General features: G+C 42.4%; 1 protein-coding gene and 1 pseudogene across 1 annotated transcript; one reads left to right on the forward strand and one right to left on the reverse strand.

The window, feature by feature from the left end:
* Positions 1-9376: 9376 nt before the first annotated feature.
* Positions 9377-11606, reverse strand: LOC101553279 (IQ domain-containing protein F5; the record flags this gene model as incomplete). The annotated part of the gene is made up of 2 exons (XM_055137244.1): positions 9377-9796; positions 11598-11606. Coding segments are annotated over 2 exons (429 nt in total), but the record flags the coding sequence as incomplete, so codon positions are not given.
* A 12987-nt stretch (positions 11607-24593) lies between these two features.
* LOC129404488 (small nucleolar RNA U3) lies at positions 24594-24694 on the forward strand (annotated as a pseudogene).
* The last annotated feature ends 2265 nt before the right edge of the window (positions 24695-26959 follow it).

The following is a 26959-nucleotide window of genomic DNA, read 5'->3' on the forward strand; positions in this document are numbered from 1 at the left end:
TTTCTTTTTGGGTCACATCCGGCGATGCACAGGGATTACTCCTGGCTCATGCACTCAGGAATTACTCCTGGCAGTGCTCGGGGGACCATATGGGATGCTGGGAATTGAACCCAGGCCAGCCTCGTGCAAGGCAAATGCCCTACCTGCTGTGCTATCGCTCCAGCCCCATCTCCTTATCTTTTACCTCTACATTTCTGTATCTCTCTCTCTTCTCTTGTCTTGTCTTTTCTCTTCTCTTCTCTTCTCTTCTCTTCTCTTCTCTTCTCTTCTCTTCTCTTCTCTTCTCCTCTCCTCTTCTTCTCTCCTCTCCTCTTCTTCTCTCCTCTCCTCTTCTTCTCTCCTCTCCTCTCCTCTCCTCTCCCTTCCTCAGTCGCTTCTTTGGTCATGCTAAAACATTCTCTACAGCTGTTCTCCAATGGTTGTGAGTCACACATAGTTGTAGAGTCCTTGGAATGTGTCTAGAGCAACTTAGAACAGTGTTTTTCTTTTTATTAAAACATACTTAGCTTAAAAAGCATACATGGGTTTTGTCTAGATCACTAGACAATGAGTTTTTGGGATCATTTTCACCAACAATCACACTACTTTCCAAATCTCTTTCTAGGGTTTTATTATCTGAAAACTTTATTATTTTCTTCCAGTTTATTTTCAAATACACCCAACAAGATAGTTCTTCTAATGCTGTAAGTCTTCTATCACTTGTCCCCACCACATTTTGGGGACAAGTGATATGCTGAGCATTTTTCTTCCTCCAATTCACAATCTAAGGTTATTATAATCTCTATCCTCTTAACAATCTGATTTCCCTTGGTCCTCTTCTCCCACTTCCAATGTCTGTGGGACAAAATCAACCATCAGTCTGTCCTGTGCCTGCAGAAGAGTGAGCCTGGGTACTGGAAAACAAACCCATAACTCATGGCTTACATCGATAACAGTTCCACTGAACAACATTTCCAATAAATTTCTGGAATATTTTCATGTTTATTTTTTCTAAATTGGATCATTCATACCACTTCCTCTCCTCTGTTCATGTCCCCCATATCTCCTTTTGAATTAAGTGATGAAGGAATGGAAACAGACTCAACTCTCTCTTCCTATCACCTCATTTTCTTCCTGGACCACACCAATGCTACCCTCTGAGTGAAATAAGTGAATAATCTAATCCTACCAAAGGCCAAACCCTTTGCTACCCTATTGTCATTTCAACATTTTGATTATGCATTTATAACCCTGTGTCAAAAGTACCAGTTTATATCTCTTCCATCTCTAAAAAGAAAGCCTTGATGAATGACTGTGCCAGTTCTTTGCTCCCCTCATAGCAAAACATGTCATTGTTTACACTTCTATACCTACCAGTTTATCTTCGTCACATTCCAACAAAAATTTAAAATGTGCCTATCAAGATGGCAGGATGGGAAATAGGAGGGAACTGGAGGGAACTTGATACTGGTGATAAAATTGGTGTAGAACATTATATATCTAAAACTCAAATATCAGTAACTCTGTAAATCATGGTTATTCAATATTTTTTTTAATTTTTTTGGTTTTGGGGCCACATCTGGGGGTGTTCAGGACTTATTCCTGAATCTGCACTTAGGGATCAATCATGGCTGGCTCACGGAACCATATGTGGTGCTGGGAATCGATCCCAGATCAGCCAGTTGCAAGGCAAACACAGGTCAGCAGGTAGGGCACTTGCCTTGTAAATTCTGACCTGGGTTCAATCCTCAGAATCCTATATGGTTCTCCAAGCACCACAGGAGTAATCCTTGAATACTGCTGGGTGTGGCCTCAAACCCAAAAATAAATAAAATACATAATTCAAAACTCAATAAAAATACATAACAACTCATATAAAACCTAATAAATATTCCTAGCAAATAAGCACCTTATAAAAAATATAAATGGAACTGGAACGATAGTACAGTGGGTAGGTGCTTGCCTTGTATACAGTTGAGCCTGATTTGATCCCAAGCATCCAATATAGTCCCATGAGCACCACCAGCAGTGATCCTGAGTGCAGAACCAGGAGTAAGTCCTGAGCACCAGTGGGTGTGACCCCCAAAATAAATATATATATGTATGTATACATATATACTCATATCTACTACATATATGTGTTGTATTTATATATGTTGTATATATATATATTTATGTTGTGTATATACAGATACATCTTTTTGGTCATTCCAATAATTCCCTAATAATGTGTATGCACCTAATAACTGAACTTCAACATACATAAAACAGGGGACTGGAGCCATAGCACAGCAGGTGGAGTGTTTGCCTTAAACGCAGCCGACCCAGGTTCGATTCCCAGCATCCCATATGGTCCCCCGAGCACCTCCAGGAATAATTCCTGAGTGCATAAATCAGGAATAACCCCTGTGTATCACTAGGTGTGACCCCCCAAAAAATACATAAAACAGAATCCCTAGTTCCCACCACTAGAATCAAACACTGCCACCAGCAGACCTAAGCAATTACTTATCTGTACTATATTCTTATTTTTTCTTTTCCAGAAAATTATTTCTTTCATAAATAAATATAAATTTTATAGTTTGTAATCTGATTTCTTTTACATAGGGAAAATAACACATTGAGGGTTTTTTCCTATGGTATTGTGGGTATTCATTTGCTTTTATTGGCAAATATTAGTATTAATAGCAATCCATTCTATTACCAGAGGCATATTACCAGAGGCCTTTGTGAATTGGAAGGTCTTGGGTTATTTCCAGGTTTGAGTGAATACAACTGAAACTGCTATACATATTGTAATTTGTATTTTAGTTTGTGAAACTAAAATGCAGAATTTATTTTGGTCTAGAAACCAAAGGTGTGATGTTGAAGAGCCAGTACAATAGACTGGAGCATGTGTCTCACATGGAGGCTAAGGTTCGATTCCCAGTGCCTCATGATCCCCTGAGCATTTCGAGGGGTGACCCTAGAGCTGGAAGTAGCCCTTGAGCACTGTCAGGTGTGACTCAGAGACAAAACAAAGTCAAAGTAAAAAAGTTGAGACCAATTCCCAACTAAATCTCCCAAGAGATGCACACCAAGCAGCTAAAATTATGGAATTACTGGTCCACAAAACTTTAAGGCACCCTCAGGAGGTAGGCAGCTGAATACCTGTCCAGCCCAAGATCCAAGCAGCTGCACCCATACCTCACCACTCCACAAATATTCTCTGCATAAATGCCAGTCTTTAATTCAGGTACCCGGTCCCCAGGCTGAGAAGTTTGGTGTTTTTTCAGAGTCAGGGTGAGAAGCCCCACTCAACCCACCATACTTTCAAAAACCCCTGCAGTCATGCCCCACCACCACAGCCACCACCATACCTACTCACTGGACCAAAGCATAGACTCTGAAGTCTCTGGACCCCATGGCTGCTTAACAAATTTTTTTAAATTATATTGAATCACCGTGAGATACAGTTACAAAGCTTTCATGTTTGAGCTTCAGCCATACAGTGATCAAACACCCGTCCTCCACATGTTCACATTTTCCACCACCAATGTCCCCAGTATCCCACCCCCGCCCCCCGATGTCTCCCAGTCCTCATCCTGCCTCTGTGGCATACAATTTCCCCAACACTCTCTCTCTCTACTTTTGGGCATTATGTTTTGCCTGAATTTTCCCACCGCTAGATAACTTATTTTCCATTGCTCATTTTGGATATCATGAGAGTTTGCGGGCCCGCAAAGCAACCGCATGCTTCTGGGATCCTAGATTGAAGATGGTTGGGTTCCAGAGACATCTCTGTAGGGCACTAATCCATTTTGGGATTGAACTGGGAATAGTCTCTGGACCAAGGTTGTTGGTGTGCCAAGATGGCATTGGCAGAAGCTTGTGAGTGTGACAGCCAGGCCTCAGAGGAGGTGGAGAGCCCGGGTGGGACAGTCAAGGCCTCTGCCACCAGGGGGCCTGGAGATTTAGTCCTGGTACCCACATACCTGGGCCTTGCTTGTGGGAGCTCTTGGATGCTGGGATTCCATCTGGAAGAGGCAGGGAGACTGGACCTGCTACATCTGGGGTGCCCCGGAGAAATTGGCTCAGCATGGGGCCCAGAGGAATCCCCGGTGCTGTGGTGCCATCTGGGACTCACTGCTGTGTCCACTTAACAAATTCTTTTTTTTTTTTTTTTTTTTTGCTTTTTGGGTCACACCCGGAGATGCTCAGGAGTTACTCCTGGCTCTGCACTCAGGAATTTACTCCTAGCTAGCGGTGCTTGGGGGACCATATGGGATGCTGGGAATCGAACCCAGGTCAGCCACATGCAAGGCAAATGCCCTACCTGCTATGCTATCGCTCCAGCCCTACCCCCACCCCCTGCTTAACAAATTCTTAACCAAGGACTTAACCTTGCAAGGATAAAAGGATTGCAAGGATTACCCTGCAACCAGATATAACAATTTTAACATAAATGAATTATCTGTACCTCTTGATTTTTAGTATTGCAGCTTTGTTATCTAATCAGTTTTATTTCTAGAATTGTATCAACAGTTGTGACTTTTTTTCTACATCAAAAAAAGTACTTAAAGTTTTAAAAAATTAAGAGTGAGAACCTCTGGGTCTGAAGTGATAGCACAGCGGGTGGGGCGTTTGCCTTGCAAGCGGCCGACCCGGTTCGATTCCCAGCATCCCATATGGTCCCCTGAGCACCACAAGGAGTAATTCCTGAGTGCAAAAGCCAAGAGTAACCCCTGAGCATAGCCGGGTGTGACCCAAAAAGCAAAAAAAAAAAAAAATAGAGTGAGGACTTCTTCAGAATTTATCAAGCCCAGTTCTCCTTTGGATCTTGCTTGCTTATCTCTGGGTTTCTTTGCTGTCCATGTTCTCGTGAGCATATTTTCCCCTCTTTCCCTCCTCCCACACCTTTTTAAGCAAATTGGATAACCTAGATGAGAGCATCAAATTCTCAGAAATACAAAATCTACCAATACTGAATCACAAAGAGAAAATCTGAATACTGAGCACTGCCGGGAGTCACTCTAGAACACAGAGACAGGGATAGTCCCTTAGCACCACCAGGTGTGACCCCAAAACAAGCAAACAAACGGGGAAAAAAAGAAAAGAAAATCTGAGTAGACTTATAACAAGAAAATTAAATCAGTAATCAAAACCTATTAGCAAAGAAAGGCATACGGTCCTGATGGTTTCATTGTTAATTCAAGAACCAATATATGAGTTCTTCTAAATTCTTCTCAAAATTGAAAAGGAGGGAATAATTCCTAACTTGTTTTAAGTCTATTATTATACCATACCAAAATCATATAAAAACTCCAAACGAAAATGTGTATCCCTATTCCTGATAAATATTGATGCAAAAAAAATCTCAACAAAATAACAGCAAACAGAATTCAACTACACCTTACACAAATTATGCACTGTAAGGAATATTCCTAAATAAAAATTTTGTTCAACACATGAAAATCACCTCAAATGCCTTACCTAAATGTACTCTCTCTATAGCTCCTATAAGTAGAAAATTCTGAAGATTTTGTATACACACAAAATCCTATTATAACTAATGCATTCAGCAAGGTAGCAAGATACAAAGTCAACACATAAAAATTACATTAGAAGTCATATTAATGGGACTAGAGTAATAGAACAGCAGGTAGGGTGCTTGCCTTGCATGCAGTCAATCCAGATTCTATCCCCAGCACCCCCATCTGGTCCCTTGGGCCCCACCAAGACTAATCTTTGAACGAAGAGCCAGAAGAAAGCCCTGAGCATTGCTGGGTGTGTCCCCCCAAAAAAATAAAAAGGAAAAGAGCATTGCTGGGTGTGTCCCCCCAAAAAAATAAAAAGGAAAAGTTATAGGTTTCAAAGTCTCTGATTTCAAAACATATTACTAATCTATGATAATCAAAAGTGTGGGACTGATATCAAGATCATTATATGTGTATAAAAATATACCAGCATAAAGGTCCATATTGATCAACAGACTAGAGTTGACAGCTCATAAATGCTCACATACAGTCAAATGTATGTATGTATGTATGTATGTATGTATGTATGTATGTATGTATCTTCAGCAACAGTCCCCAGGCCATTTAATAGGAAAAAGATAGTCTCCTTCAACTCCTGGTGCTGGGAAAGCTGGTTATCTAACTATGAAAGAGCCATAGATGAACTCTTATATCACTAAAAAAGAGACTCAAAATGGGTCAAAGTCCTATACTTAGGATCTAAAGCCCAGGACCGGAAGATAGTATAGCAGTTTAGGGAACATGCCTGGCAGGTGCCCCACTCAGCTCTGATTCCTGGTACCACATGGCCCCTGAGCATTGACAGGTTGCAGCGCTGAAGACCCATGAGAACTGCACCAGGCTGACCCAGGTTTCCCCGGGACCTGAGCAGAATTGCCTGGGCCCTTCCACTGAACCAAAGGCTGGATAGGCTAAGAATAGTCCCTGGGGCCCGGGTCCACCCTTGGGAGGACCACAAAAAGGATCTAAAATTATAGAACACAGAAAAAATAATCCAATTTATGATATTGGATTTTGTAATGAGTTTAGTTTTTTTAATTTTATTTTTAACTGAATCACAACATGATTGAGTTTCAGGTGTATGATTTCATTTTTGATACCAAAAGCACAGGCATCAAATGTAATGTAATTTAATTACACAATGTAATTGGCATAATCAAATGTAATTACATCACATGTAACTTGGATTATACAAAAATTTAAAACTGCTGTGCATCAAAGAATAAAAATAAGTGCGTGTGGGGCCGGAGCAATAGCACAGCAGGTAGGGCGTTTGCCTTGCACGCGGCCGACCTGGGTTCGATCCCCGGCATCCCATATGATCTCCCCAGCACCGCCAGGAGTAGTTCCTGAGTGCATGAGCCAGGAATAACCCCTGTGCATCGCCGGGTGTGACCCAAAAAGCTAAAAAAAATTTTTAAAAAATTTTAAAAAAGCTGCGTGAAAAGATGCTCTACATCAATAGTCATTAGGGAAATGTGAATCAAAATTACAATGAGCTACACTTCACACCAATAAGATAGCTACCCATTAGAAAAAAAAATGTAAAGCCCGAAGTTTGGTTCAGTGGCTACAGGTGCCTGCCTTGCATGAGGCCACGAATTCAATTCTGGTGCCACCTGTATGCTCTGAGTATGGTCCTGGCAGTTTTTGCTGTCTGGCCCACTACTGAAAAAACACTGTATGTGTGAGCACAGCAACTAAAGTGTACAACTCCCAGCAAGCACAGCAAATAAAGATGCACAGGCAATACAGCCACTAGAGCAAGCCCCAGTGAGTACATATGTAAACACCAGACTCAACTTTAGCGAGCACTACAGCCAAAATGTTTGCAAGCACCACAAGTGAATGAGTGCAATCCATTTATTTGGGCTGCTTTCATTTATTGTCAACACCAAGATTAAAGTGTGAGTTCCCCCAGTAAGCACCATATCCAAGTATGAATTCACCACAACCACATGCACAAAACCAAAACCAAGTGTGTGCAACCCCCATTCATCACAACAGCAGCGGTAAAGGGAAAGGAAGGGAAGGAAATAAAACATGAGCAAGAGTTGGAAACCTGCTTGCTGCTCCGCCATCCCAGACGATGTTCGCCTCCAGCTGATAGCACTGGGTATATTCTGGAACAGGAGACAGACGCCCTCCCTACCATGGGTCCCAACAGCCACCACAGCTAACTTGTGTCATATGAAGGTTCCACATCATAGTACCTGAAATTCAGTCATGTAGAAAACTTTACAGAACAAATACATGCTAATCACAGTTATTCTTTTTGTCATTCTGGGAGGATGGGGAAGAAGAAAGCGTAATTTCCAGCTTAATCTCTCAGTATCTTCTAGGGGGGATGTGGAGTAACTACTAGAACCCCCAGCACAACAAGAACACAAGGAAACCAAAGATGATATAGCGGTTTGTGCAATCCATCCATTCTGCTTCTTGGTATATACCCAAAAGACTAAAGGCAGAATTTCAAAGAGATCCTGAGACACCCATACTTAGAGTAGCATTATTCACAATAGCACCAAGGTAGAAGCACCCCACGAATTCATTGGATGGATGAATAAATAACCAGAATCTGGTATTTACATACTACTATAGATAGTAGAAGTGAAGGCTTAAATAATAAGAAATCACAAAACGGGGGCCCCCTCCAGAGCAATAATACAGTGGGTAGGGTGCTTGCCATGTGTATAGCCCACCCAGGTTCAATCCTCGGCATTCCTTATAGTCCCCTGATCCCCACCAGGAGTGAGTCCTGAGTGCAGAGCCAGAATTAAACCCTGATTTTTTTCTGGGTGGGGTCCAAAAACAAAAAGCACCTTCCATTTTCTGGTGGGCCAGAATGATAATACAGTGGGTAGGGTATTTGCCTTGTATGCAGCTGACCTGGGTTCAATTCCCAGCGTTCCTTATGTTATGGCTCCCTGAGCATCGCCAGGAATAATTCCTGAATGCAGAGCCAGGAGTAACCCCTGAGCGTGGCTGGGTGTGACCCCCAAAAAAAATCACAAGAGAAAATACAAAAGGGAAAATACTCTATGATTCCACACATATGGAGTATTTAGAACAAACAAATTCATAGAAAAAGTAAAATGTTGATTGCCAAGTGGCTGAGAGGAGAGAATTGCTAACTATTCTTTAAGACTCAGTGTTTCAATTTTGCAAGGCAAATGAAATTCTAGAGATAGTGGTGGTGGTAAGAGCTGCACAGCAGTGCTTTTTGTTTATCTTTGTTTTTTGGTTTTGAGCCACACCCAGCGATGCTCAGGACTTTCTCCTGACTCTGCACTAAGGAATTATTCTTGGCAGATCTGGGGAACCATATGGAACTCAGAAGATTGAACCTGGGTTGGCCACATGCAAGGTAAACACCCTGCCCACTGTGTTACCTCTTCAGTCCCAGCAATAGAATATACTTACTGCCACTTAGCTGTTGTCTTAATAATTATTCAAGAGATAAATTTTACACAAATATTTTTATTAATTTTTAAAATACAATTTTAAAAAGATTTTGAGAGGAAAAGATCAAACATTGATACAGTTTTTACATACAATTAATGCATAATTAAAGCAGTACTTCACAATGCACAACTACAAGGGGCGCACCATTTACATAAACCACACTGTGGCGTCCTCTTGAGTTAGTGAACTTAACAATATTGCAACCCCAAGTCTTTTATACGTCGCAGACACTGCCAACCAATCAAAGACCTTGCTCTTCTAGCACTAGGCTTCAGAATCCTTCTCTATGATAAACACCAGACAACCCCTACGACCTCCTCAGAGTTGACTGAAGAAATGTTAATTATTTACTATCATTAACTCAATGACTTCTTTAAGACTGACAAAGAAAGGGGACACAAATATAACAGACCTGGTCATTCCTTTATTGGAAGAGATATGCATTGTTGTACTCTACAAGCCTGTGAGCCCAAAGAGATTTCCAGTTGAAATTTTAAATGATTTCCTTTTAGGTCATAGTGGCCCTTGATAACGCCACGGGTATGACAACTATGCAAACGCCAATACACCTGGATAATTCGGGCAGCATGAAGCAAACGGCAGTAACGAAGCCGGATGCGCCACATGCGGAACCAGGACTGTATTCTGACAATTGCCCATTCGTTCTGGGTATAGACCTCTATGGCTGCTCGACGTCTTTTTTCCAAAGTCTTTGCACACCTTTTCTTCCACCAGCACTGAATAATACATGCTCTTAGTGCTGCATGCAGAAGAGTCCGGCGCACCAGGTTGCCCCGCCACCAAGCTTGGATGAATACAGCTGCTTCCTCCTTTGACTTAAAGGTCTTACGTTCTTTTTCCTCGTCTTCCTTCTTTGACTTGTTCTTACGTTCTTTCTGCTGTTCTGGGCCTTGCAAGAGAAAACAGGGGACATATAAGAAAACTCAGAATTTCTGTTTTAAGGTGAGCCAGGAATGGGTTCTGATGGTGTCTATCAACCATCATCCCTTTCTTTGACATCCAGTGTTGGATGTCAAATCAAAATCTCAATCTAGGAGGCCAAGTAGCCTTCTGGCTTCAGCTAATCTCTGGGTAATGGATATGGACACATCATCTTCCCCTTTGAGTCTCAGGGTCTCCGTCTGTAAAATGAAGGTATACTTCACTTGCAACCTCATTCAATTTTTCATGAATGTGCTTGGTGAGTCTAGGCAAGAAAACTATATTCTAGAGGTGAAAGAGATAAAAATTCTTCCAGACTCTTACTGCCTGCCTGAGATCAATGTCTCTTCAGACTCTCCCACCATCTGCTGAGAAGTAAAATCATTCTCCCCTATCTCTGTAGCTCCCAGCCCTATGAGGCCTGGGTGCACATTAGCCTCCCTTTTTGGCACAATTTACCTGTTTAGACAGATCCACACCTCTTAACTTAAGAAGAAAAAGACAGTCAAGAATGAACAGACAATCCCTGTTCATTCCAGCCCTGTGTATGGTGAGCACTCATCCTGTTGGTTTTTTTTTTTTTTTGGCACACCCTGGACTAGTACCTGTTGTCCTGGCCCTACTTCCCATTAATTCACTGAACTCATCTATCTTTAGACAATAAATAACACAGTAAGATCTATCTCCACGGGGATGTAAGCGTCAGAGAGAACTGTCAAGACTCTCCCCAACACAGCAGAACCTGGATCCAGCTACTGATGGATAGATAAGGTAGGGAGTAGGAGTAGTGGGGTCATTTCCTCTTCTCTCCTTTGCACCCTCAAGCTCTACCACTGTGATTTCATCCTGTTTAACTATAATTAGGTTTTATGACCTTCTGTAATCAAAGTTTAAAGGGAAAAATGGCAGAAAGTAAGCTCTCACCACACTAAGCTCCAAATCAACCATTCAACTTTCTATATTTCACTGGGACCTCAGTATAGAGGTCTTCAGTTAGTTATAAAAATGTACTGGCTTCCCAGAAGTTGAGGTGTATAAAACCTGACAAAATATAAACTTCCCAAGACTTGGGGTAGCTGGCCAAATCCCCTCAGGTCTGCCTCTACTAAATTACCCATAGCTAGGAGCTAGATGGTGCCATCATCCTCAGGTCTGTTCTCCAGGCACACTCTGGAGAGAGGAGTAAAAGGAGGATGCTGAGCTATGATGTCATAAGGGAGCCTATTACTCAGGCACCAGGACGGTGCCCCACAGTGGAGTCCCTTCTTTTTTTTTTTTAAATTGTGTATTATTGAATTTTTAAAATTATTATTTATTTTTTATTAGTGAATCACTGTGAGATAAAGTTATAGACTTACAATTTTTCATACTTATGATGTTCCAGTCATATAATGATCTAGTAACCCATCCATCCACCAGTGCCCATTTTCCACCACCAATGATCCCAGCATCCCTCCCACCACCCCCATCCTGTCCTCTTCACCCCACCCCGCCTCTGTGGCAGGGCATTCCCTTTTGATCTCTCTCTCTTTTGGGGTGTTGTAGTTTGCTATAGAGGTATTAAGTAGGCATCATGTTAGTCTATAATCTATTTTCAGCCCGTATCTCCCATCCCTAGTGGGCCCATCTAGCACCCTTTGCTTGGTGATCCCTTCTCTATCAGAGCTGCTTCTTCACCTAGCATGTAAGGTCAACTTCCAAGCTGTGGAGTAATCCTCCTGGTACTTATCTCCACTATTCTTGGGTGTTAGTAGTGGAGTCCCTTCTAAAGAATACTTTAGGGGCCGGAATGATAGTACAGCAGGTAGGGCATTTGCCCTGTGCGCAGCCAACCCGGGTTTGATCCCCGGCATCCCATATAATACCCCAAGCACCGCCAGGAGTAATTCCTGAGTGCAGAGCCTGGAGTAACCCCTGAGCATTGCTGGGTGTGACCCAAAAATTAAAAAAAAAATTCATTAACAATGTCTTTCATTTTTCTTTATGAGAATACTTCTTTTTGTTTGTTTTATTTTGGGGCCACACTTGGCTTTGCTTGGGGTTTTACTCCTGAGAAATTAGGGGGACCATCTGAGGTGCTCAGTATCAAACCCAGGTCAGCCACGCACAAGGCAAGCATCTTACCCACTGTACTATCTCTCTGGCCCAAGAAGAGATTTGTTCTGAGAAATACACCAGTTAGAAGATTTCATCATTGAGTGAACATCAAAAAGTTTAATTACACAAATCTAAATAGTATTTCCCGTGATTTCATATTGTTTTTGTCTTTTGTTGGGTTTTTTTTTGTTTTTTTTGGGGGGTGGTTTTTTTTGTGCTTTTTGGGTCACACCCGGTGATGCACAGGTGTCACTCCTGGCTCTGCACTCAGGAATTAACCCTGGCGGTGCTCAGGGGACCATATGGGATGCTGGGAATCCAACCCAGGTCAGCCGAGTGCAAGGCAAATGCCCTACCCGCTGTGCTCCAGCCCCCTGTCTTTTGTTTTAAAGTTTTTGTTGGTGGTGGTGGAGGCAGTGGTGGTGGTACGGTTTTGTTTTGTTTTGTTTGCAGTCCAGGAATCAAACCCAGAGCTTGAGCCATATGAAACAAGAGTACTTTCTCTAAGCCACATGCCCAGATGTCTAGGTGCCCAGTGATTTTTAAATCACTGGTCCACAAGTTTCCTGTTGGTTCATGAAAAAGCTTTAGCTGCTTACCTGACAGAGATTTTCAAACTTTTCACTTCTGGGGAGTAGTGTGTCTAACAGACTGCTATCAGGGCCAGAGCAATAGGACAGTGGGGAGGGCACTAGCCTTAAACACAGCCAACCCAGGTTTGATCCTCAGTATCCCATAGGGTCCCCTAAGCACCCTCAGGAGTAATTTCTGAGTGCAGAACCAGGAGTAACCCCTGAGTATTGCCAGGTATGGCCCAAAAAGCCAGTCTACAATAGATCTAGTATAGCCCTGGGACCACCTCTGTACACGTGTCTCATCATAGTCTAAAAGGCCATTATGTGTGACTTATTATAGACATACATCATAAAACTAAGTAATCTACAATATTCCTAACAAGATAGCAACAAATGATAAAATTTAGAAAATTGGGGGCCTTCCAAATCAGTGCTCAGGGATCCTGGGGGCCTAGCAACAGATGCCAGGACAGAAGATTTAATGCTAGGACCCAAGGATGCAGTACTCAGAGGCCTCCACAGTTAGACGTGGGGCTACTCATGGTCAATTTAGTGAGGAACTGAACTGGGCTCCCAAGTCTACCAAAAATGTGCCCAAGGATCCTGTGTATCTCCATAGCCCTTAATCTAAAAAACTTTAAATTGAGTATCACAACACCTGAAAAGGTTTTCACAAAAAAAGTAACTAATAAAATGGCAAATATTTTCTACTTCAATAATTCCTTTAAATGTTAATGGCCTTGGGATAGCACAGCGGGTAGGGCATTCGCCCTGCACGCAGCCAAGCCGGATTCGATCCCTAGCATCCCATATGGTCCCCCAAGCACTGCCAGGAGTAATTCCTGTGTGCAGAGCCAAGAGTAACCCCTGAACATCGCAGGGTGTGACCCAAAAAGCAAAAAAAAAAAAAAAAGTTAATTAATTAGTTAAAAGGCAAGAAGTGGCAAAATGGAGTGATAGTACAGTGGATAGGGTTTTGCCTTGTACACAGCAGACCTGGGTTCAATCCCTGGCATCCCATATGGTTTCTCAAGCACCACTAGGAATAATTCCTGAGTGCAGAGCCAGGAGTAACCCCTGAGCATCACTGGGTGTGAACAACAACAAAAAAAAAAAAAAATCCTGGAGTTAGAGAGATGGCTGAAAGGACTGAACACATGCTTTGCATGCAAGAGGTTCGGGTTCAATACCTGGCACCACAAGGTCTCCCAAGCACCTTGGGAGCAATCCCTGAGCACAGACCCAAGGGTAGCCCCTGAGCACCACCAAGTATGAACCCAAAGCAGAAACAAAATTATTTTTATTTTTTAATTTTTACATTAACAGGGTTTGATTTTGGCTTCACATATGTAAGACAAGTATTTTATCACTGAAGATCTCTGACCCCAAAAACCAAATTTTTGCTGCCCATAGGAAATACATCCTCATTTTCAAAATAGATACAGGCTTAAAATTAAAAGCTGGAGGAGGGGACTGGAGCGATAGCACAGAGGGTAGGGCATTTGCCTTGCACACAGCCAACCCGGGTTCGATTCCCAGCATCCCATATGGTCCCCTGAGCACCACAAGGGGTAATTCCTAAGTGCAGAGCCAGGAGTGACCCCTGTGCAACGCCAGGTGTGACCAAAAAGCAAAATAAATAAATAAATAAATAAATAAATAAATAAAGGCTGGAGGAGATAAAAGAAAAGAATCATAGAACAAAAGAAAAGTTGGAAAACAATCCTACAAGTAAATGAAACTTTTAAAAAGGCAGACAGCTGCATGACCATGGCCCCAGAGGCCAGCTAAACTACTTTGGCACCAGCAGCTTCTTGCAGAAATGTCTCTAGGCTATGAACTGAGCCCCGGCCGCCATCTTATGACGACCACAAAAGGGAGGTATGAGCTTTCAGTGATGCAATTTCTGGCAGAAATTTCCCTGGACTTAATTACTAAAGTACAGAAATCCAAAACCTATTGCGGCCGCGCAACCTCATAGCTCTTCATTGTCAGCAATGGAAAACAAATTATCAGATGCTTCCTTTTCAACAGGTCTGACTTTGAGGGGGGAAACTCCAAACAATAATAGTGAGGTTTTTGTTGAAATATTGAATGTAATCAAAGTAAACAGAAAAGTAAAGTGAAATTTATCAGCTACATAGGCGGGGGATAGGGGGCGGGGTGGGGGAAGGTATACTAGGGTTCCTGGTGGTAGAATATGTGCACTGGTGAAGGAATGGGTGTTTGAGCATTATATAACTGAGACTTAAGCCTGAAAGCTTTGTAACTTTCCACATGGTGATTCAATAAAAAAAATTTTAATAAATAAATGAATAAAAATTAAAAAATAAAAAGGCAGACACAACTACATTTATACTAAATAACATAAATTTCCTGCTAAAAAAATGTAATATTAATGAATAGTATATTATTCATAATACTTAGGGCTCATTACAATAAGACATTACACTTTTTGATATATAAACATTAAATGAAAGAGTATCAAATATGTTAAAATTATTACTAGAAAGAGTGAAATCCATACAGTAATGGTAGGGATTTTAACACTACACTTACAACTTTAGACAGACCAACTAAACAGAACATCGAAAGAAATAATATCCTTAAATAATAAGCTAGAATAAGTAAGATTAATAGGTATTTATAAAATATCTCACCCTAGGGCCAGAAAGATAGGCACAGGGAGAAGGCACTTGCTTTATATAAAGTCAATCCCAGTTCAATTTGTGGCCTCCCTTTGGTAAAAAAAAAAAAAAAATTTACTCCTTTTTTCATTTGGTGGGGGGGTGACCTTGAGGCACACCTGGTGATATTCAGGGTCTACTCCTGAACCTGTGCTCAAGGATCACTACTGGCAGTGTTTGGAGAATGATATACAGTTCTAGATACCAAATTAAGGGTCTGCCTCATGCAAAGCAAGTGAGTTTATTCCTATACTATCCTTCCAGCCTTTATGTCTTTTTTCAAGGGCCCACAGAAGTTTTTCAAGTGTAGACAATATTCTGGGACACAAAATATGCATCAGCAAATTTACAAGGATTGAAATTATCTCAAATTATTTTTCTGATTCTAAAACTATAAAATTATACCTCAAATAAGAAAGGAAATCAGGGGCTGGAGTGATAGCACAGCGGGGAGGGCGTTTGCCTTGCACTCGGTCGACCCGGGTTCGAATTCCAGCATCCCATATGGTCCCCTGAGCACCGCCAGGGGTAATTCCTGAGTGCATGAGCCAGGAATGACCCCTGTGCGTTGCCGGGTGTGACCCAAAAAGCAAAAAAAAAAAAAAAAAGAAAGGAAATCAGAAAACCTCAAACATGTGGAGACTAAACAGTATGCTTCTTGGTGCCAGTGATCCCTGAACCAGGAGTAAGCCTTGAGCACCCTTGAGTGTGGCTGCCCAAACAAACAAAAACAGAAAACAAACCAAAAAATTTTTTTAAAAAGTATTTGTTGAAGAAGTTAAGCAAACACTAATTCAGTACAATCTGAAGTAGAATCTACACTGCTATAAAACTGGTGAAATATGGAGAGCATAGATTTCACTAAACAAGTTTACAAAGTTTATAGAAGCATTAAGCCCTGAAAGCCTTTGGTTATCTGCCATTCATCATCAAATACTTTGTGGGAAATATTTGGATCATGTTACCAACCAGTACTGTTAACAGTAAATTTCAGACACCTAATGACTGCCCATCATCAACTCCATAAACTTTTAGCAGTAAAAGCTGAGTACTCTAACTCATTCATGCACACACAACAGTCCCGTGGGTTGGCAGTGACTGGTTTACTGAAGACTGTTAAGTACTGGCTCAAAATTCAACTTTTTTGAAAAGAAAAGCGGGGCAGAGAGATAGTACAACCGGTAGGGCACTTGTTAACCTTATAGACATCCACCCCAGGTTTGATCCCACGTCCTATATATGATCCCTAAGTGTGCATGGCCCCAAAAATTAAAATGATTTTTTTTTTCTGAAAAGAAGGAAAGCAACCTCAACTCCTGATGATCAGACCTTGAAGGATTTTTCTCTTCAGGATCCTGCAAGTGGGAAGTAAGGAATGAAAGTGCGCTGGCTGCTGGGATGGACCTGGGTGCCTGCCTCAGTTTCTCCTGGCCAAGGGGGGCGGGGAGGGCAGGCAGGGCAGAGCTCAGGCCACAGCAGTGCCTGGAGCAACAGATCAGAGTGGGACTGGGCATGACCTCAGGGCTGCGAAGGCAGTTCCTGTCCCAAGACGCCCCCCTCCCCTTCCCATTCACCATGCCCAACGCCATGCACACATGCCCAGGTCACATTTCTGACCCATGGTTCCGACTCTGTGTGTTCGCCAAGGGTGGCCCCGCTGGTGGCTGCTGCCAAGTGGAAGGCGGTTTATCAGGAGCGGGACAAAGTGGAGACGCTCCGAGATACAAGGGCAGGGACCACGGACCAGCTCTGGGCCTCCAAGGGTTTGAAATTTTACATGCAGAGCCCAGACCTGTGGCCACGGGAGCGACGAGCCTGAACGCAACCGTGTCCACTTGGTCCCTTGCCCGCGGACCCCGTGCTGCTGACCTAGGCTTAGGCTGCCACCCTCCACCAGCAGCTGTCCAACCTCTCCCTCATTCTCTTGTTATGTGTGAGCGAGGAGTAGAAGTGGCCACGTGACGCTTTCGGCCAAGTCATAGCGCAACGCTTTTTTTTTTTGGGGGGGGGGGTCACACCCGGCAATACACAGGGGTTACTCCTGGCTCTGCACTCAGGAATCACCCCGGCAATGCTCAGAGGACCATACGGGATGCTGGGAATTGAACCCCGGTCAGCTGCGTGCAAGGTAAACACCCTACCTGCTGTACTATTGCTCCAGCCCCATACAGCAACGCTTTTGTCGGCTGCATTCCCACAGGCCTGGTGGGCTCAGCTTCTGAGACCAGGGAGCACCACCTCCCACACCCTGGGAGGACTTGCAGGCAGCATCATGGCCCATGATGAGTTAGATCACAGCTTTCTTCCCACGGAAGAATATAGGTGCAGAGAAAGTTTTGAAGCTTTTGATGTATCTGAGGCGGGGCCTTCAAACTGTTCCCAATATGTCATTCTGGCTACTTCCAGGTGGGACTGTCTCTCTCTCCCAGACATTGAGAGTTCCACCCTCAGCAACTGTGCAATGTCAGGTAGTTACTGCTCACACCTTCAGGCATCTTTCCTGCCAGAGTGGTCACAGTGACAGCCAGGACGCAGACCTTCGTGCCATAACCAGGCATCTGTCCCTTGGAGTCTGGGCCTTCTCCAAGCAAGAGGGTTTGGAGAGCTGGAGAGGCCACCATGCCAAGCTTTATTTGCTCTCAACTGCTGTGACTTTGGATAGAAAGGCAATCATGTGACTGGAGCTCAGGGGAACAGATGCCTTTATCACAACTTGACAAGACTTTCAGACACTGATATTCAGATTTTGAGAGGCAGACTGTCAATAGTAACTCAGACCTTGGGGACTTTCCAACTTGATTTTTTTTAAGTCTGACCATAATAGAATCAGTTTATATTTATCTGTAAAGGTTCTTAAATATTAATTGAAATTGTTTAAGGGGCTGGAGAGAGAGAGTACAGTGGATAAGGTGTTTACTTTATATGTAGCTGACCCAGGTTCTATCCCTGGCACCCCATACCCCAAGTCCGCCAGGATTAATCCCTGAGCACAGAGTCAGGAGTAAAGAGTGAGTACCATTGGGTGTGGCCACAAAACTATAAAAAATCATTTTTTTTAATAATCAGTCTCCAGGGGCTGGAGAGATAATACAGTGGGTAGGGTGCTTTACTTACACATCGCCAAACCAGGTTTGAACCCCAGGATCCCTTATGATCCTCTAAGTACTGCCAGGTGTGATACCTAAGTGCAGGGAAGGGGTAAGCCCTGAGCATTGCTGGGTGTGGCCCAAAATAAAAACAAAAAACAAAAAAACAAATATATGTGTATATGTATATGCATATATATATATATATTTTAATCAATCTCAAAAGAGATGCCAAGTGGATGAAACTTCTAGGTACACCAATCTTTGGGCTGAAAAGTCTGGGGCCTTCTCTGAGTGAAGGTGAGCCATCTCCCCCCACCCCTTTACAGTCGGAAGCCTCAGCAACCACCCACACCCCACCACCTTTGGCATATAAACAGTCCAGTTTCCTGACATGATTAATCTCAGAAGAGATACCAAGCCAATGAAACTCCCAGGCACACCCATCTTTGGGCTGAATAGTACCAGTTCTATAGCTGCTAGAGCATGCAGCCACATATGCAGCAGTGTGACACCTTCAAATTCCATAATACTGTAGAAGCACAGCAAAATAGACGGGAAAGTAGTATAGAAGCCCACTACACTCAGTAAGCAAACACAATAACACAGAAGGTTCAGTTAGCAACACACAGCTCAGAAAATCCTCAGACCATTACTTTATTAACACCACTGTATGAAATAACAATTTTCACAAATTTTCTTTTCTGAAGTATTTTTTTGATAATTCCATTTACTATTTTGTAGTAATAAGCAATATAATATAAATTATTTTGTGTCTGCTAAGGAAGCAGGCTTAGGGGTTGGGTAGGAAGCTGGAGACAATGGTGAAGGGAAAGTCACACTGGTGGTAGGATTGGCATTTGAACATTGAATGTTGGAAACAATTGTATTATGAACAACTTTGTAAACCACACTGTTTACATTTTTTTAATTTTAGTTAAGTAAATAAAGTAATAAATTGCATTAAATCTATAGATAACTTTGAGGATAACTGACATATTTTCCATATTGAGTCTGCCTATCCATGAGCATGACTTGTTTCTGCACTAATTTAGATTTTCTCTGGTATCTTTCATTAAGTTTATGTAGTTTTCCATATGCAGATTCTATTCATTTTTCCCTTGCATTTTATTGAGGTACCATGATTTACAATACTATTGACAGTCATGCATCCATCATTCCAACACCAGAATGCATCCTACAAGTTTCAAAATGTTAAGAATTTCACTGTATAAAAGCTTTTGTAATTGTATTGTAATTGTAATTTTTAAATATTTTATTTTTAAGGGACTAGAGTGATAGCACAGTGGATAGGCATTTGCCTTGCATGCAGCCGACCCAGGTTCAATTCCTCCATCCCTCTTGGAGAGCCCAGCAAGCTATTGAGAGTATCCCGTCCTCACAGCAGAGCCTGGCAAGCTACCCCTGACGTATCCTATGTGCCAAAAACAGTAACAAGTCTCACAATGGAGATGTTACTGGTACCCGCTCGAGCAAATTGATGAACAATGGGATGAACAGTTGTACGAACAGTGCTACAATGCTTATTTTTCAGTAGTTTTTTGTTAATATGCAGAAATATAACTGATAGCTATCAGATGGCCATTTTTTGCATCCCTATTCAACATTCTCAGTTCTAGGAGAATTGAGGTTTTGTCTTAAGCTTCCTTGGAAATTCCCTTATAAATAATCAAGTTGTAAAAAATTAGAGTTTCCAGCAATACCACTTCTGGGAATATACCCTGGGGGCCCCAAAACACACAGCAGAAACACTATCTGCACTCCTATGTTCATTATAGCACTATTCACCATAACCAGAATCTGGAAACAACCTGAGTGCCCAAAACAGATGAATGGATAAAGAAACTATGGCACATCTACACAATGGAATACTATGCAGCTGTTAGGGAAAATGAAGTCATGAAATTTGCATATAAGTGGATCAACATGGAAAGTATCATGTTAAGTGAAATGATGGACATGGAGAGTATCATGCTGAGTGAAATGAGTCAGAAGGAGAGGAACAGATACAGAATGATTGCATTCATTTGTGGTATATAAACAATATAAAGTAAAGGACTAATATTCATGGTTAGGAAAAACAGGAATTAGGAGGATTGGTCAATGGTTGAAACTAACCACAAGTGTGTGAAGCTGAGGGTAGGTAAGATAGAGAAGAGACCAGTATGACAATAATAGCTGGGATAATAGTATGACATTAAAGCAAGGAATGATCATGCTGGTAAGATCTGAGGTTAAAAGTAGATAAGGGATATTCTCAATAACCTTTCAGTATCAATATTGCAAACCACAATGCCCAAAAGGAGAGAGAGAGAGAGAGAGAGAGAGAGAGAGAGAGAGAGAGAGAGAGAGACAGAGAGAGAATGGGGAAAAGCGCCTGTCATAGAGGCAGGCAGGGGGTAAGGGCAGGGGGGGGTTGATAGGAGGGAACCTGGGAACATTGGTGCTGGGAAATGTACACTGGTGGAGGGATGGGTGTTGGAATACTGTAATGACTAAAATCCAAGCATAAACAGCTTTGTAAGGGTCTATCTCTCAATGAGTCAATAAAAGTTTTTAAAAAATTAGGGTGTGTTGGGGCTGGAGTGATAGTACAGCGGGTAGGGCGTTTGCCTTGCACGCAGCTGACCCGGGTTCTAATCCCAGCATCCCATATGGTCCCCTGAGCACCGCCAGGAGTAATTCCTGAGTGAAGAGCCAGGAGTAACCCCTGTGCATCGCCGGGTGTGACCCAAAAAAAAAAAAAAATTAGGGTGTCATTAATTTTTTCCAATCTTTGTATCTTTATTTCTATTTATTTCTTTACATCTGATCTTTGTTTTTTATTTTATTTTATTTTTATAAAGTTGTTCACGATTATTTACTACGTTCAATGATTCAAATGATTTATTACATTCAGTATTCCAACACCAATCCACCACCATTACACCTTCCCACCACCATTATTTCGAATTTTCTCAACCACCACCCAAGCCTGTCCCAATAACAGGCATTATTTTGTATTTCTTGTTATGAATAATTCTCTAAAAATGATCAAAAAAGATCTTCTTAGAAGAAAGTGTGTAAAGATTATGTATCTCACCCTGAATCATTAAGCCCCTGTATAAGAGATTACTACATCTTGATAGAGGTGAGGACTTCTGTGCTAGTATTTTCTTAATCAAGATTGGTTGCCTTCTACTTTACGTCCCATCCAATGTTGTGTGCTACTCCTGGAATATCAGTGGTGTAGAGTATGAGAAGTCACTCCAGGAATTCTAAAATTTTGAATGGGGTGATACGGCTAGAGTTATTTTTTTTTCTTTTTGGGTCACACCTGGCACAGGGGTACTCCTGGCTTTGCACTCAGAAATTACTCCTAGCGGTGCTCAGAGGACGATACGGGATACTGGGAATCGAACCCAGGTCGGCCGCGTGCTATTGCTCCAGCCCCTAGAGTTAAATTTTTAACTGTATGGTGACTTTAGGACCAAGAAGCATCTCTGCAGCTTGCTGATCTCTTCAAAGATTTATTTGTAAATATCTGGATCATGGCCAGTTAATGAGCTTATATGGCTCCAGAGGCAGTTTGTGGCTTGACTGCCAGGCTCCCAGAAAAGAGGAGTTGTGGGGAGGTTGCCCATCCCAAACTCTATGGGAGCCTGGAGATTTCTTATGTCAATCTTTGTATCTTAATGCTCTAACTAATATTGGTGGGAGAGAACGTCCTTCTTGCCTTGTTCTGAATCTTGATGGAAAATATTCTTTCTTTCACCATTTAATAAATATTATAATAAAATACTTAATAAAATATTTGCTATTTTATTTATATTAACTGAAGTATTTTAATAAAATATTTTTATTTTAATAAAATATTAGCTGAAGTATTTTTGTAGGTAACCTTTTTAAGATGTAAGAAGTTTTCAGCTAGTCCTAATTTACAATTTTTACTCTAGCACTGTAGCACTGTCATCCCATTGTTCATTGATTTGCTCGAGCGGGCACCAGTAATGTTTCCATTGTGAGACTTGTTATTATTTTTGGCATATCGAATATGCCATGGGTAGTTTCTAGGGACTATATAGAATTTGGTACTACTTATAAAATATTAGGTAGAATGTGATGGTAAAAACATTTGTAAAGTCTTAGACTACAAATTACGGTATTTAACTGTGTGATGAAACAGCCCAGCTTCACAACTGATCTCAGGAGAGATGCAAGCCAAGTGGACGAAACTCATGGGAGTTGTGCCCCAGTTTTGAATCCCCAATTGCGGAGAGACCAAGTCCACACATGATAATGCAAAAGCTAAGGAACTTTATTGCTAGCTCGAGCTAGGGTCCAAGTCTCATCCAATGCATTGGAGTCTTGACAAGGACCCCGACTCCAAATCACAAGCGGTTCATATGGCGCAAAGTGAAGGGCAGTTCACATACTGGTCTATTCTTAGCATTGGCCCTATTATAACAGTGGCCAGCAATTTGACAATAGTTTCCTCAGTAACAGTAACAGTTTCTAAGGAGGGTACAGAGGCCCTTCACGACCCGTCAGACCCCAACTGCCCAGTTCTTTATCTAGGCAAATTACTCAACTGGGAGTTTACCAGAAACTGCAAGTTATGTTTCCGGGAAACAGAAACTCAGGCCTAGTGGAAACTTCTGATTATCTGTAGCTTCACAATGGGTATACTGGTCTTAGCTGGAAACACCGGGGCACCCTCAGGAGGGGTGCAGGCAGAGACCCCACCTTGCTGAAGCCCTGGGAGCCATACCCACCTCCACAGCTGCAGCCACACAAATGGCCCAACTTCACTGCTTCACAAGTAATCTCAGATGAGACACCAAGATGAAACTCCCAGGTACACAGATCCTCGAGCTCGTCCAATTGCCACAATACTGACAGCACAGCAAATTAGATGGGAAAGTAGTGTAGAAGCCCACTAAACTCAATAAACCAAAACACAGAAGGTTCAACAAGCAACAAAGAGCTTAGTAAATCCTCAGACAATTTTTTTAATAACCCCATTGTGAGATATAACAAATTTCAGGAACTTTCTTTCACTGTACTATTCTTTGGTTTGTTTTGTTTTGGGGCCACACCCTGCAATGCTCAATGCTTACTCCTGGCTCTGCACTCAGGAATTTCTCCTGGCAGTGCTCGGGGAATCGTACCTGGGCCTGCCATGCACAAGGCAAACACTATACCCCCTACACTATCTCTCCAGCCCCACACTGTACTGTTTTTGATAATTCCACTTGTCATTGCATTGTAACAGTAGCACAGTAGCACAGTTGTCCCATTGTTCATCCATTTGCTCGTGAGGGCACCAGTAACATCTCACAACGGAGTTGTGAGACTTCTTGTCACTCTTTTTGGCATATCAAATACACCACAGGTAGCTTGCCAGGCTCTGTCGTAGCGGGCGAGATACTCTCGGTAGCTTGCCGGGATCTCCGAGAGGGGCGGAGGAATAGAACCCGGGTCGGCTGCGTGCAAGGCAAATGCCCTACCCGCTGTGCCATTGCTCCAGCCAAGCAACATAAAATAAATTATTTTGAACATTCCAAGAGGGCAGGCTTGTTAGGACAATTAGATGATGGGATTGGTGTTGGAACATTGAATGCCTGAAACAGATGTACTATGAACAACTGTGTAAACCATGGCAGTGATTAAATAAAGTAACTAAAAATAAATAACATGGGATGATTCATATTGTTTCATCTTACACAAGTTTTAATAGTTTTTATTTCAAAGAATTGATGTATTTCATTAGAGTTGTTGAATTAATGTATGTGCCGCTATATTTTCTTCGTCATCTGGGATAAGTTATTTCTGCACTTTGAACAAAAGAAAGAACTTAATCCTTGTGGGCTTCTCATAATGTACCCAGAACAAATAAAACTGCAGCTTCGAACCACTGCCAGCCCCCTCACCTATGGGCTGTGAGCACTGAAAGGGCTTGTCAATAGAAAAAGAAAAAGAAAGAACTTGAGTTATTTCAGAGTTTTCAGAGCTAGTCTGAGAAATGTGAGTGTGTCAGCTTCTTCCCCTTTAAACACAGAACACTAGGTTTGTAAGCTTTGAAAGAAGGGCCAGGAGAGAAATTTACATTTGAAATAGTTTAAGAAAAACAAAGCACTTATTGGAAGGCCTCTGGCAATTCTAACGTCTAAGCTAACTGTGGTGAAGTATAAAGTAGGCAAGGCATAAGCATATGCAATTTTGGGGCTAAGAATCTCACATTAGAAGACTGGATTTTCAGGGATCATTTCTATAGTTCATTACTAAAGAAGTTTCTCTGCATACAGCAGTGTCTCTCAACCAGAGGGCCATATCACCCCATAGGTCCCCAGGACTTTCTAAGGGACCACAGGAAAAAAGCAGGTGGGGGCCATGGCACAAGACTAGGGAGTAGTTATGGGGTGGCAGGCGGGTGGGGGTCAAGGCACAGAGAGGAATCAAGATCTTAAGGGAAGAGGCCACCTTGGGAAGAGGGTTGAGAAACATTGGTGCAAACACCTGAAACCCCTTGAAGAAGGTACAGCATTCGCCCTGGCTATGAGGTCTGATCTAGGTATTGCTTCTGCAATGGCCTTTTCTCATTAATGATAGTTCTTCTCTTCTTTCGGGAAAGTAAAAGAAAGAGGATGTAGTCTGATCAGTTTTTATCATATTGTTTAAATAGTATTTAAGGGGACCGGAGCGATAGCACAGCGGGTAGGGCGTTTGCTTTGCACGCGGCCGACCCGGGTTCGATCCTCAGCATCCCATATGGTCCCCCAACCACTGCCAGGAGTAATTCCTGAGTGCAAAGCCAGGAGTGACCCCTGAGCATTGCTGGGTGTGACCCAAAAAGCAAAAAATAAATAAATAAATAAATAAATAAATAAATAAATAAATCGTATTTAAGGCCAGAGCCAAAGTACAGTTGATAGGGCATTTACCTTGCACATGACTGACCCAGGTTCTCCCAAGGCATCCCCTATGGTCCCCCATGCACCACCAGGAGTAATTCCTGAGTGCAGAGACAGGAATAACCCCTGAGCATCACCAGGTGTGACCCAAAAAGTTAAAAAAAAAATCATTTATAAAGTGTTAAAAGAACCCTAGGAGCTGGAGAGATTGTACAGTGGGTAGGTTGGGGTGGGATAATTTTTGTTGTATGCTAAGCTATTTCTTTTCTTTTCTTTTGTCTTGGGGTCAAGTCTGGCAGTGTTCAGGGCTTGCTTCTGGCTCTGTGCTCTTTAATTGCTCCTAGTGATGCAGTGACAGAAATTAAAGCCAGTTTGGCCATGTGCAAAGTAAGCACCTTACCTACTGTGCTCTCTCGCCAGCCCAGTTTTATCAATTTTATGATATTGTACAATGTTATGTGGAATCTTATGCAGTTGAATCACTGTGTAAAGTCTTTAGGTAGTTGAAGGGAGAAAAGTAAGCTTATAGTCATGCTATGTGCCTGTCATTGTAAGATAAATTTATTGCCTTTTCCATAATGACATTGGACCAATAATACCCATTTGTCATAACTGTCTCACCATTAGGTCAATTTCAAAGAAAGATGTCATATTGGGAATTTTTTATTCATTTCTTCTGCTGGCAAATTGAACATAACAGTAATGATGTAGGGAGTCAGGTAGAACTCCTAGCATGAAACTTCAGGGAGAAGCAAAAAGCTATGAAAACAAGGCCCAGACCACTTCATCGGGGTGCCTCAGACAGAGGCAGGCATCGTCCCTCCACTGCCCCCTAAAAACACCGGCAGCCGACGACTTTCAGAACCCAATGAGAAGTGCAGGAACCCATGAATCACATGGGTTCAGTGATGGCAAACTCCAGACCTCAAGAGATGGGGAATGGGCCTGGGCCAGTCCTTCTCATTCAAATGTGCCCATGGGACCCTGGAGGTCACACCCACAAACTGCCTTCCGCTGCTACTTAAGCTCCTTAATGGCCATGATCCAGAGACACACAAAGGAATCTCTGAACGAGCAGCTCACTGTAGAGATTTCTCCAGACCCGAATTATCTAAAATTTTAGAATTCCAGAAGCGCTGTGCAACATCTTATGCTATTCATAACAAGCAATACAAAAGAGAGTATGGGGGAGATGGCCATAGAGGTGGGGGTGGGGGTGGAATGGGGGGATATTGGGGACCTTGGTGGTGGAAGATGTGCAGTGGTGGAGGGTTGGGTGATCGATCATTGTATGACTGAAACTCAAACAGGAAAACTTTGTAACTGCATCTCAGTGATTTAAAAATAATAATGGTCCCCCGAGCACCACCAGGAGTAATTCCTGAGTGCAGAGCCAGGAGTAACCCCTGTGCATTGCCGGGTGTGACCCAAAAACCAAAATAAATAAATAAATAAATAATAAAAATAATAATATAAAAATGATAACATTAACATTCTGAATTTTAAAAAAAGTAATGTGGAGTTCATGCCCAATTTAATCAGCTTAATCAATGACTGAATAAATAGCAGTACTCCTATGTGTAATCTCCGGGCGGCCAGGGGAGCCCCAGCGGCTCTCCCCCTCACCGCCCAGGTTGAATGGGTCTGGGGCCGCTCGCCCAGCTGGGGTGGCCCAGGACCTGGGGCAGACGGAGGAGG

This window comes from Sorex araneus, chromosome 4 (genome assembly GCF_027595985.1).
Source record: "Sorex araneus isolate mSorAra2 chromosome 4, mSorAra2.pri, whole genome shotgun sequence".
NCBI lineage: Eukaryota > Metazoa > Chordata > Mammalia > Eulipotyphla > Soricidae > Sorex > Sorex araneus.